General features: G+C 45.1%; 1 protein-coding gene across 1 annotated transcript in view; it reads right to left on the bottom strand.

Annotated features, from left to right (window-relative positions):
- Positions 1 to 5,039: 5,039 nt before the first annotated feature.
- Positions 5,040 to 12,346, bottom strand: part of LOC146175520 (peroxisomal ATPase PEX6-like) — a 58,562-nt gene continuing 51,255 nt past the window's right edge. Inside the window, exons 21-23 of the mRNA XM_084581912.1 lie at positions 11,193 to 11,270; positions 9,160 to 9,299; positions 5,040 to 5,220 (exon numbers count right to left, since the gene is read on the bottom strand). Coding sequence (XP_084438038.1) covers positions 5,060 to 5,220; positions 9,160 to 9,299; positions 11,193 to 11,270 — 379 coding nt within the window. The 3' untranslated portion in view covers positions 5,040 to 5,059. The remainder of the gene's footprint in view (positions 5,221 to 9,159; positions 9,300 to 11,192; positions 11,271 to 12,346) is intronic.

Below are 12,346 nucleotides of genomic sequence, written 5' to 3' on the forward strand. Positions count from 1 at the left end.
CGACACTTGCTGTCAGTGTGACATTAAAGTTCAGCCGTAATGTCCGAAAACAACAAAACTACCGGCAAACACATGTCTGCTCGGCTCTTCAACCAGTTCGCACACACGCACACTTCGTACACATTGCCGTCAGTTCAATCCACACACAAGAGGTTAAAAACCAATCTGCACATTCCACAATCCACCATGTCAGTTCTAGACTCAGCCTCCTGCACCATTGAAATGGCTGTCGCACGATTGTTGATCGATCACCTACACAAGGTGTCTAGTATTGTCGTCTATATACACTAACCACTATAAGAGGATATAAAAGATGATAGCAGCGATACCGACTGCCGTTTACAATTCCTTCCCTCTTCGGTGCAACCGTCAGGTCGTGCCCTAAAGCCAGTGTGCGGGTTACTTCATAGCTATAATATTGCGACCGGAAGATTTATTTGTTAGCACATCTCTGTCTGGAATATACTTAAAGGGAGAGGACAAGGTAGGGGGTGTGCAAAGAAAAAAAAGAAAATGATGGCGGCTCAATTCAGTTGGATGTGCGTAGAGAAAGCTACCAAACGGATTGTTCACAAAGTGCGACACGAACGTTCTCGTTCCCGATGCACTGGCTGCAAACCGTATGGTAAGATCAGCGATTCGGCGCGTCTTGGTCTTCCAAATCTTGCTCCGTTCCACCGGCTTCTCCTCCGTCTTCCCTCTTCTTCTTGCAGCGCGTTTGACTGGCGATTCTTCTCTTCCCTCTAATTTCTATTTCTTCCCTACTTCTGTGGCTAGGAGCAACTATAGTTACCATGGCCACGGCGCACGCGCAGTAATGACTACGCTTACCCCAAATGCGCCGCTGACTAGCTTCGTGTAGCTTTCGCTACAAAAGTAATAAAAAATTCTGCATAAGAGCACGACGCCTACCCGCGATCGCCTCTGTTGAAACACGGTTGCCTTGGTCCTAATAAAAATTACGAGGGACACAAGCTCCGCCTTCAAGGGTATGACACGATATCGTATTTACTAACCCACATATAAAGCTCCGCTTTAACCAAGCCGTATACGTGCCTGCAAAGCTCCTGGCAGGCTGATTCTATCACGCTCCTATATAAAAGGAGAGACCCGAGTTGGCAGCTCCTGCTAAACGCAACGTCAGGGAACCCCGCTGCCAGTCAGTGCGCGCAATGTATCTGCCAGTTACTGTTTGCCAGCGCATGCTCCAGATTTTTTGCTTACAACGCAAGCGCCGAGGCCGGATTTCTGGTGAATGGGGCCTTCCTTCTACGCTATCGAGTTACATATCGGTTAAATTCCGGCACTATTACGGTCACGTATTATCAGCAAGAAGCTCTAACCAAACTTACGTCACCACACTCTAACATTGAAGCGGTTCCTGGTCACGCTGCTGTTGCTTTTCCTTCTTCCCTGTTTCCACGACACCGAGGGCGCTTCGGCGCGCGCTCCTGCGGTTATTTCGCGTCGCCGCGATGAGATAGGACTACTTTACTAAACAGGGTACCCTATCTATAGTGACATTATGGCGCATTCGGTTGGGGGTACGAGAGCAGAGGCGCCAAGCATTGCAGAGTAGTACAGGAGCACGCCGAGCGAGGGTGTAACTGCCCTCCCACGGAAATGCTCTCTGCGTGTCGAGAGCAGCGCGCCACGACCACGTGACCGCACTTTTCTCCGCAGCATTCTCCGCCTGCCCGCAGTGGCGGCAGTTGCAAACCGAGTAGAGGCCAACGCTCCGTGAAGAACCGCTTGTTTTGCATGCCTTTGTTCTCACAGCGCGGCGATCTGCCTACATTGGCCCTTTCGATGCCAGCAGCGACTCTCAAACATGCATACAGCAGCTGAGCAATGCTTTCCGCTCCTAACGCAAATTCGCTCGATTCCGAACTCACTGAGTACGCTTTGCAGCCGCCATTATGAGCGTCGCCGACTCAAGAGAAAAAGAAAAGATGGCACGGATATGACGCTTTATGCCACGTGACTTCCTCTACACTCGCTTTCGACGACAGAGCAGCCGGGCGTGCACTCGGGTGCTCTCAGCGCAGAAGCCCTCCTTCTCTACCATTGGAAGCCAGTGACGAGGAGTTCTATACAAATCTCTACAGTAGCCAAAGTAGTCAGGACCGTAATGAGATCGGCGGTAGGGAAAAACATTCAGACGTTCCACCAGTGACGAAGGACGAGGTCAAGAAAGCATTAGAAACTATGAAAAGGGGGAAATCAGCTGGAGAGGATCAGATAACTACGGATTTGCTGAAGGACAGGAGGGATATCGTGTTAGAAAAACTGGCCACCTTGTATACGCAGTGCCTGGTGTCATCGACGGTACCGGAACCATGGAAGAATGCAAACATTATCCTCATTCATAAAAAAGGGGACTCTAAGGACCTTAAAAATTACAGACCAATCAGCTTACTGTCTGTCATGTATAAGGTATTTACTAAGGTAATCGCTAATCGAATCAGGACAACCTTAGACTTCAATCAAGCAAAGGATCAAGCAGGGTTTCGGAAACGGTACTCTACTATCGATCATATCCATACCATCAATCAGGTGATAGAAAAATGCTCGGAATATAAGCAGCCCTTATACATAGCATTCATTGATAACGAAAAAACATTTGACTCAGTTGAAACAACGGTGGTGATGCAGGCATTGCGAAATCAGGGGGTAGACGAGCCGTACGTGAAAGTGCTGGAAGATATATACAGTGGCTGCACAGCAACCATAGTTCTGCATAAAGAAAGTAACAAAATTCCCATAAAGAAAGGTGTTAGGCAAGGAGACACAATCTCCCCAGTACTATTCACAGCTTGCTTAGAGGAAGTATTCAGAGACTGGAATGGGAGCAGTTGGAGAATACCTCAGTAATCTGCGATTCGCTGATGACATTGCCTTGCTAAGCAACTCGGGAGATGAACTACAAATAATGATTGATGACCTAGACAGAAAAAGTAGAAAGGTAGGCTTGAAAATCAATATGCAGAAGACTAAGGTAATGTTCAACAGCCTCGGGAAGGAACAGCAGTTTACATTAGGTAGCGAAGTACTGGAAGTAGTAGGCGAATATGTCTACTTGGGATAGGTAGTAACCGCAGATCCGGACCATGAAAAGGAAATAACAAGAATAAGATTGGAACTGAGCGCATTTGGCAAGCACTAGCAGGGTATAACTAGCAGCTTACCGGTATCGCTCAAGAGGAAAGTATACAACAGTTGCATATTACCTGTACTCACCTATGGCACTGAAACGTGGAGGCTAACCAAGAGAGTTCTACTTAAGTTGAGGACAACCCAGAGGGCTATGGAACGAAAAATGGTAGGGGTAACATTAAGAGATAGGAAGCGTGCAGAGTGGGTCAGAGAAATAACTCGTTACCGACATTCTAGTGGAAATTAAGAAGAAATGTACATGGGCAGGACATGTAGTGCGAAGAGAGGATAACCGATGGTCGCTTAGGGTAACAAACTGGATTCCAAGGGAAGGAAAGCGTAGCAGGGGGCGGCAGAATGTTAGGTGGGCGGATGAAATTAAGAAGTTCGCAGGGGTCAAGTGGATGCAGCTAGCACAGAACCGGGTTAAGTGGAGAAATATGGGAGAGGCCTTCGCCCTGCAGTGGGTATAGTCAGGCTGATGATGACGATTCTACTCCTGCTCTCCCACTGGAGGGCGCCTGTGAGATGCCTGTGAGTACTTTTGAAGTGCTCTTGAGTGCACCTGCTCTCCCACTCAAATTCGCCGTTAGTGTAGCAGTCACCGTCAAATGCTACTGCGCGGGCAACAGTACGCATGCGCAGATCACCGATGACGACAGATGGCGCCACTTTCCCGTCAAACGCCGCCGGATTCGGAACGCAGAGGTTAATCAGTGCATGCGCTTTTTTTTAACGCAACAGCGTTAAAGGCCCCCTGCACCGAAAATCCGGCGTCAGCAAAGTGAGCAAAAAAATGGGCTGCATGACGCCCTCATGGCGCGGTCTTGAAAGTGACTTGGGCAGTGTCCCTTGCACCAATAAGGTGGACATACAACTCGGGCGGTTAGGTGGAGCAGGAGGGTCTCGGGGCCGGAGCCTCTGCCCTTTGTGGAAGACGCCTTTGATGGAATCATTAGTGGAGGCGATGTAACTGCTGGTGAGTAGCAATCCCATGGAGGTTAATGCTTTGAACTTTTTTCACAGCCTTAGCGATGTCCAGACAAGTGGTACTAGCTGCTATGTTTTGCCGTGGACAACGCACAGGGTAACCTGGGATTGGAATGTGGTAACGGGATGCAAGATGAACTGCTAAGGTGCTGATGTTTGATGTGACTTGTATTTGGTGAGGTCAAGACCCTCCCCCAGCGCGGAAGTATCACAACATTTACCTCACCATGGGGCAATGAGGGGTACGCAGTGCCATGCTACAACCTTAACGCTTCATAGCGTTTCAGACACTTAGCACATCTCGCCAGCAACATACAGGGTGTTCCGTATTTCTATCCCAATCATGAAAAATTCTCCCGCACGAACTACTGAACTCTTCGGTCTCAAATGGAGACTGCAATGTAAGTTGCGAAGGTCTGTTTTTTTTTAAAGTAATTTAACGTCAGAACTTGCCTGAATTTTCTGGAATCGGCGAAGGATTGAAGTCATCTGCAGTGAAACTTTTCATTGTAGTGAGCAGATCAGCTTATTCAACAGGCTGCATTATATGGCAAACTGCAAGGTAACCAATTTCTTGCACAGGGAGCGGAGGGCCTTGCATAGTAAAATTTCACAAAGAAAAAATTTTAATTTTATTATGTAAGCAGTGGACATTAGTGACTTCGTCATACCAAGGTTTACCTGTAAATGCATTATTGAGCTTCTGGATTGCAAAAATTTAAAACGCAGAACAGCAGGCATGGTCTTTAATATACAATAAAGTCTAATATGACTACAGATCAAAACTGTGTAAATGTTTTTATTTAGTTTTGTAGGTGCCTGCAAACTGACACACTGTTCACCCAAAAAATAATCAAACCATCTATACTGCACAGGAAGCTCGACACAATGAATACATCCTCGTCTTCTGTTTTTATGCAGTCACGGAAACAGGCTTTGGTGAAGCCAGCTTTTGCTGTATGTCTTGGTAGCGTTCCAGTTCTGATGGCGAGACTGAAGGCACAAGATCTTTCAGAGACTCCTGAAAGTCTTCCAGAGTAACCAGAACATTGTGGTCGTCCGTTGGTATAACACCTGCACAAAGAAAGACAAAAGGAAACAAGACAAGGGAAGCATAACCTTAATTACTCCATCTACAAGGCATGACATAACTTGACCACTTTTAACGTAACAACGTTCAAGGCCCCAGTCTTCCAAAAGTCCGGTCATGCCTCTGGCAGGTGGTAGTTGGTAAGTGACATGGCTGGCCACTGCTGGTCGTCAGATAGTGTAACGTCACAAGATCACACGACACTGCCATGTTGGCAGGAGCTGCCTACTGCCAGTGGCTCCTCATGGTTATGTTTTTTGGCCTCAGTGAGTGGAGATGGGCCCCGTAGGCTTCTCAACGCCCTTGAGATTTCTAGTGAAAGGCATTTTCGTGGCATCACCCCAATAATGCTTCAAGTATGCTTTTGCCCGAAATAGGATTGACATGCCTGTTACTGACAAAGATGCTCGATGGTGAAGTACCTGACTGTTTTCTCAGCAAAGCATTACCACTACTCACATAGTTCTTTGTAACAGGACAGCTTTCCTAACAGCTCATGGCAGTTTGCTGATCCTGCTTCGTTCCCTGCTCTTGCTTCTCTGCACCAGCAATTCAAAAGGCTAGGAGGAGGTGGCATGTCACATGCACAGAGCTTCTTTTTTTTTGCTTTTTTTTTGCTTTTTTTTTTTTCACATTTAATCCCTTCCAATCACTTGTGGCTCATTTTGAATTTCCTCGCAAACAGGTATCGATTATGCTGCACACTTCTCTAGTTCATGAAAAATTTTACGTGTACAGTAGAACCCCTTTACAGAAGTCAGTCGGACTGGCAAAGATCTTTAGTTATATCGAAGTCCTTACTATAGCAACTGTTGGTGACGACATGGTCCTGAAGATGCAGCCCAGCTATTAAATGGCTACTTGCTAAATATGCTTTGTTGCTATATGAAAAAAAAAAAAAACCACTCTAAAATACCTTCCATCCCCTCTCTTATCAACTCTTTGTGCAATGTTCTTTATTTCTTTTTTTCGTTTGCATCTTGTGGAAGTACCTTTCTAGCATGAATGCAACACGGCTCTGAATACAAGAATTTGATTTCTGATTTGATGTGAAAACCACAGCCTTGCATGAACAAGGCGTCATCTTCCATCGTTTGTAATTTTAGAAACAACAGATGAAAATTGTGCTTGACAGTCAAGTACAGCAAAGCCGCACACGCCGTGCCCACGGTGTAAGAATATTTAGGTGGGGACACAGCACGGCCGAGGCACTGGACGCAAGTTTCCAGATAAAGTACCAGTCACGGTCCTCCGAACCGGGCCGCTGATCGCAGCGTCAGCGTCGATGTAGCGGTGAATCTTCACTGGAAGAAAAAACACATACATCGACGACGCCGTTGCGATAGCAACCTGCTGATATCGCGCGGCGTGTTTCTCCTGCATGAGCCGTTTGCATGGCCCGAACTGTTTCCCCGTCGTCGCCGGAAGCATCACCGTAGCACTTTATTCTTAAGCTGTGCCCACTGCATCACTGCAGAAGCGAAGTCCAGAATAATTTATTGGCTTGTCAATACTATTGACGTAATTTATTTCTAACAACGAAGTGAAGAAAAGGTTGAAGTAGCACTTTATATTTAGATATTGGGGAGTGAGTACTACATTACTCAATCATTAAGTCATCGTTATTGAATTGAAGGCGCCGGAGTAACAGTTTTCTCACTTTGGATAGCATAATTATAGAGCAGGAAAAGCGAATCCTGCGTTCGGTTGAGCGAATGGGAGAAAAATATAAAAATTCATAGGGTATTCTTAACCACTTAATGAAGGAAATGCAACAGCGCCCCGTACTGCTTCTGTATCGAATAAATCACTAACGTGGAAACTGAGTAAAAGAATGGATTAAGCAAGCGAAGAAAAGTACGGTCGAGTTATGTGTACGAAAACCGGAAGAAACGCTGCCGTGATTTAAGGCTTTTTTTTGCCTCAAGCAAGCTCAACTGTCTTCAATATTTGCACGAATCCTGACTGCACGAAAGGCTGCACGATCTATCTATCTATTTATGTTCATCAACTGATTTATACTGTTCGCCAATCTCTAACGTAGATTCAAAAAAGCTGTTAACCGTAATTTTACCTCTATTGTTTTGTATTGAATAAATGATACTCGGTGTTTTTTTTTCCCTGTTGTGAAATTATCTTCCCCTCTGTACTGTTCCCAATACTCTGAGGATAAAAGAATAAGGGAACGGAAAAAAGAAGCGAAGAGAATTAATGGTAAAGAGGAAGTGAGAGGGGGGGGGGGGGGGATTCAGTGGAAGCTGGCAGAATCCAGTTAGCGGACCTCTAATTTAGGGAAGGAATAAAGTAAGGAGCAAACTAAGGATGAGCGGGCACACTGATGGGCGAACAAAAGATGCAAAGTCAAAGAACAAATGAAACGACCGAAGGTTAATGCTTTGTTGTCAAAGTGCCGTCGCTTATGCGTGCAGCAGGTTCAAATGCCGCGCGAAATATTATGCGCCTTCTGCGCTTTTATTTAAGCATTCACGAAGCCACAGATTGATAAAACTGCGCTGACTAATGGTCCTAGACAAAAACAAAGCGGCAAAAATATTTTTCTCTCATCATCAGCCACAATGTACAAGAAAATGGCTCTCAAAAAGCGTGTATTCACCATAGAAAAGCATTGCCTCCCACTACATCACAGGCCGCTGAGTGAACTGCCATCTCGTACGGCTTAGAGTAACTAGCGGACCTTATCTGGAACCGGCGCTGTACGGTGTGTCCCCACCTATATATCTTGCACCGTGGCCGTGCCTCACATACAAAGACCTCAGCAGACAAGAGGCAGTTGCCTGGAAGAACATAGAGATTAGAAAATCTAGCCAAAGCACCACAAAATCTGGTCCTAAAAATTCAAAAACAGCACATGCACTGCACGCGGAGATCCGTGTGACATTGATCACATGATATGGAATTGCAAAGAACAATTAGAGAAATATAAAACTTCAGCCAAATGAAGTGGGAGGCGGAACTAGTCCACACAGATCTCTCTGAAAAACGCAAGTTGCTCACTAGGGCCTGGGAGGCAGCCCAAGCCATTGGGATCTTGGACTAAAGGAAACCACCCAACGAGTTTATTCTCTCTCTTGCTCTTCCCTCTTTCCACCGCTGCCTCATGCTTCGCACTGCACAGAGCTGCGAATTTCGGCAGTTTGTTGCCTTCCCTACTTCGCGCAGCACTTCTGCTCTTTTAGTTTGTGAAGTCACTGCACCGCCTCCTTTCCATGTTCACAGCCAGCATTACTTTTCTACGCGCCGCATGCTTTCCCTCACGGCTGCAAGGCATATGTAAAGTTGGCTTCTCCTTAGAGGTGGTGAGCCCAGTGGTAAAGGCATTACAAAAAAAATGAAAAAACACAGTGTTAATTTTTCTTCAAAAAGAAAAATTTATCTCATGATCCTGGGCAGTGCTCGTGCGGCGATGCTGTTTAATGCAAGTATGTTGCCGCGGCCAGATTCCCTTTACTATAAGCGGTTTTTATCAAAAATGTAACGATCTCAGGGAAAATGCACAGTTGTCTATGGAAGATGAACAGGGACTGCAGTTTCCCTTCACCATATCTAAGTTCTTACTATAGCCAAGTTTACTTTAGCAAGATTATATTGTACTAGGCCCAGTGCAACATGTGCTACATTTCTGCCACAGGTGTGCTGCCATAGTTTTGGCTGTGGTGGCCCCCATAATGCATATGTGCGACTTAGCATGTCACCCGCCTGCCACGCTTTTCACAATTACTTAATCAAATTGGATAGGACCCACCTCTGTATTCTTTCCTATCATTTGATGGCAACTCCATCCACAAAGTCCAATTTCACACTATCATGCAGTTACCGAAAGGACAGGACATGACTGCTCGATCCATTTTGCCACTACCACTGGCATCCTGGAGCTGCCAGGCAACCAAGCCAATGAGACTCACCTTGTTCCAGCCGATCAATGTGCCTGCGCGTGGCACGCACCATGGCTGCTGAACAGAGTGAGTAGAAGTCGGCACCGGTCAAATTTGGCGGGCACTCGTCCACCACTGAGGCCAGATCCAAGCCCTCGGACATTCGAAACCTGATGAATGGCACCGTTTCGCACATGAAACTCAACACCAAAGCAATGAGAGACATTGCAGTGAAAGGCCCCAAATAACATTCATTTATCTGACATTTTTCAAAAGGGGCATCAAAACCTTGCAACGTGGCATTTTGCTTTCGTGAAATGCCTTGACTATGCCAGGCTTAAAGGCATACTCGGGAGTCAAGCACAAAAGCCATCAAATAACGGTGGCACACGAAATATGACATAGAATCTTGCCTGCGCGCTTAGAACGAAGAACTGTTTTGAACAAAAGACATTTGTTCTTGCTGGTTATGCTTACCTGCTCTTTTATCCGCGGTTTGCATATTCAAGTCTCAGTAACAGTGTGCAAAATAGACATTGCTTAAACGAAATCAATCAATATTCTGGATATTAAGCTGAGTATCAGGCAACTGGGAAAGCAATCAACACGCAAGATTTCTTCACTGCAGTGATATCTTGCAAGATTGTCTTCACCCTATGCAAGGAGTCTGTGACAGAATCCCATCTCTTCCTGGGTCTGCTCTAACCCACAAACACCCAGACTATAGTGCAAACACAACCAATACCAACTGGAATGCCCCCATAGAAAGGGCATGTGCAGTAATGGAAAACTTCAATAAAGACTTGATAAGTCAGACGCAAATGAAATCCATTGGAACAGCTCGAGTAGAGTCAACCTAAGAGTTCACGTAACAAATTGTTAACAAGCAACAGTAGTAATAGAAGACAAAAATGAAGAACTAGAAGTTTAAAAGATGAGAATGAAAGAATGTGTCATGAAGGCAGCCTCAAGGAAGACTGGCTGAGGTAAACTGAGAGTGAATGCTACTTTGAAGTGTTTTTGTTTTTTTATGATTTTATTTTTACAAATATCCCATGCAGCAGGTATTCAGACTGCTTGAGCTGGTAAAAAGAGTGTGATGGCCCCATCACAAATTATATAACTGGTCAGACGGGTGCATCAAGGGACCATACGCTGCAACAACACTTGGAAAATTCAGTCATAGGAATGGACAAAACCATTTTGGAGGTGGGTTTGTAGTGGCAGAAAATTCAATTTGGATCAGTTTCCTCATGCTTTACAGAAGGTCTGTATGCACTGAGAAATATCACAAAAAAGTGAACTTAGATGATTTTGACAAGGCTGTGCACAAAGATTTCAATGCTGTAGATTCTAGGCATTCATTTTAGCCAAATCTGTATGTATTCTTTTCAATGCGCTAAAATTCATTTGTTACAAAGAAAAGCGAGTGAAACCTTGTACTGCTGTCACTGGGTGAAATGTTTTGTTAAAATCATCAAAAATGCTGAGAAACACTGATTTCAGTTTTTGGTTTTAATTATCACTTTGTACTATCACAACAAAAGCACACCGTGTGCTAACAGTAGGCAGCAATGGGCTTGAAAGCAAAATGTGATGAAGCTGGATTCTGCCAGTCATCTTTCACATCCCACACTGGGGAAGGAACAAAGCTCCCGTTCACAACAGGCTATAGCCTCAGCATATTAGGCAGTGGCATCAACCCTTTCTCATTCTCCTGGACTCTAGGTTGTTGCTGGAATAATATTTTGGCAACAAAGCATCTATCGTAAACCCCACAAGGTGCCATGATGTTTGCATCCATTTCAGTTACTAGCAGCATTCTTACTAGTAAATGGCATGCAGCCATAATGGGTAATAATAACGGCTGTATGAGAACAGGCCTTTGGTTAAAGAGCACGATCATTATAATTTGTGTCAACTACACCTGACATATTTGAAGTAACACGGCCTAGTCAGGTGCTTGGTCAATGTAAATACATTGCATGTTTTTCTTTGATGTGCCTGTACTGCACATCAGAAATAGACGTTTACAGAACTTAAAGAGAAAACAGAAAACTTGCTTTCTGGTCAGGGCCTTGAGAATCTTGAGCTGTGAGTCCTTGTCGGAGGGAATGCCCACGTAAAGGAGCTGGTCAAACCTGCAGACAGCCCACACAGCCGAGCAATGAAACAGACAGGCATGTGAATACTACAGCCACATGGCAGGCACTTGAACAACTCGAGAAAAGACACGTGAGCGAGAACTGTGCAAGGAATGTGCCCCTATGTACTGGCCATGCATTTCTTGAGTGACATCGACGCTGGCTAACAACAAAAAGCAAGGCCACAAAAGTGGGTGTCTCGATCCCACAGCAGATACTTTCACTTGAGGGAGAAGGATTTTGGATAGCTTGAAGTGCAGTAGACTCTGCCATTTTTTTTTTCAAAGATGGCGGAACAAGCAAGCAACAATTTTAAATCATCAAATGAGTCACACAATTAGCTATCCAGTGTTCTTTTATCTGAGCAGTGAGAGCTCCGAAGAAAGGCCGAATGGCAAAGATGCCTTTAGTGAGAGCGGTAACCAAAAAATTAGCTGTGGTTTAGCTTGTGGTTAAACCTGGAGTTATGCAAGAGCAACCTGCATGGCTACGCTTAGGTTCGGCTTGAAGGTAAGGACACATAGTAGTTTACTCTATGGTTTCAGCTTTATTTATGCCATAAGGGAATCATTTCACGTATGAGCACCCTTCGCCTCTTGTCGTTGACCATTCTCATTTAGGTGTAGGCAACTTCTAGTGGTATGACATTGCCTCTACGTCGAACTCCAGGGCACACCGCCGTCACAACATCTGAACGAACCTTCTGTCCCAGCAACTTGCTGTTGTCATTCGCCTCTACCAATTAGCGAATTATCTGTCTTCTTTTTCATCTTCTCTTTCTTTTTTCTCTTTTTCCTCTCTTTCTTCTTCTTTTTCTTTTTTCTTCGCTCTTCGTACAGGCACCAGACAAGCACAGTGAAATGGCGAGACTGTGGCCACTGTAGCTCTCGCTAAAAAATTTTGGGCCTACTTAAGCTCCTCCCTTAAGTGTACAATCAAACAACACTAATGACTCATCTATGACTCACATTGTGGATCCTCATTTGTGTGCGTGCGCATACCTTTTAATCACCAATACCTCAATTTGTGGCTCTATTATCTCACATGTACCCATTAGCATGAAGTCATAATCT

This window comes from Amblyomma maculatum, chromosome 10 (genome assembly GCF_055883805.1).
Source record: "Amblyomma maculatum isolate TAMU_Amacu chromosome 10, ASM5588380v1, whole genome shotgun sequence".
NCBI lineage: Eukaryota > Metazoa > Arthropoda > Arachnida > Ixodida > Ixodidae > Amblyomma > Amblyomma maculatum.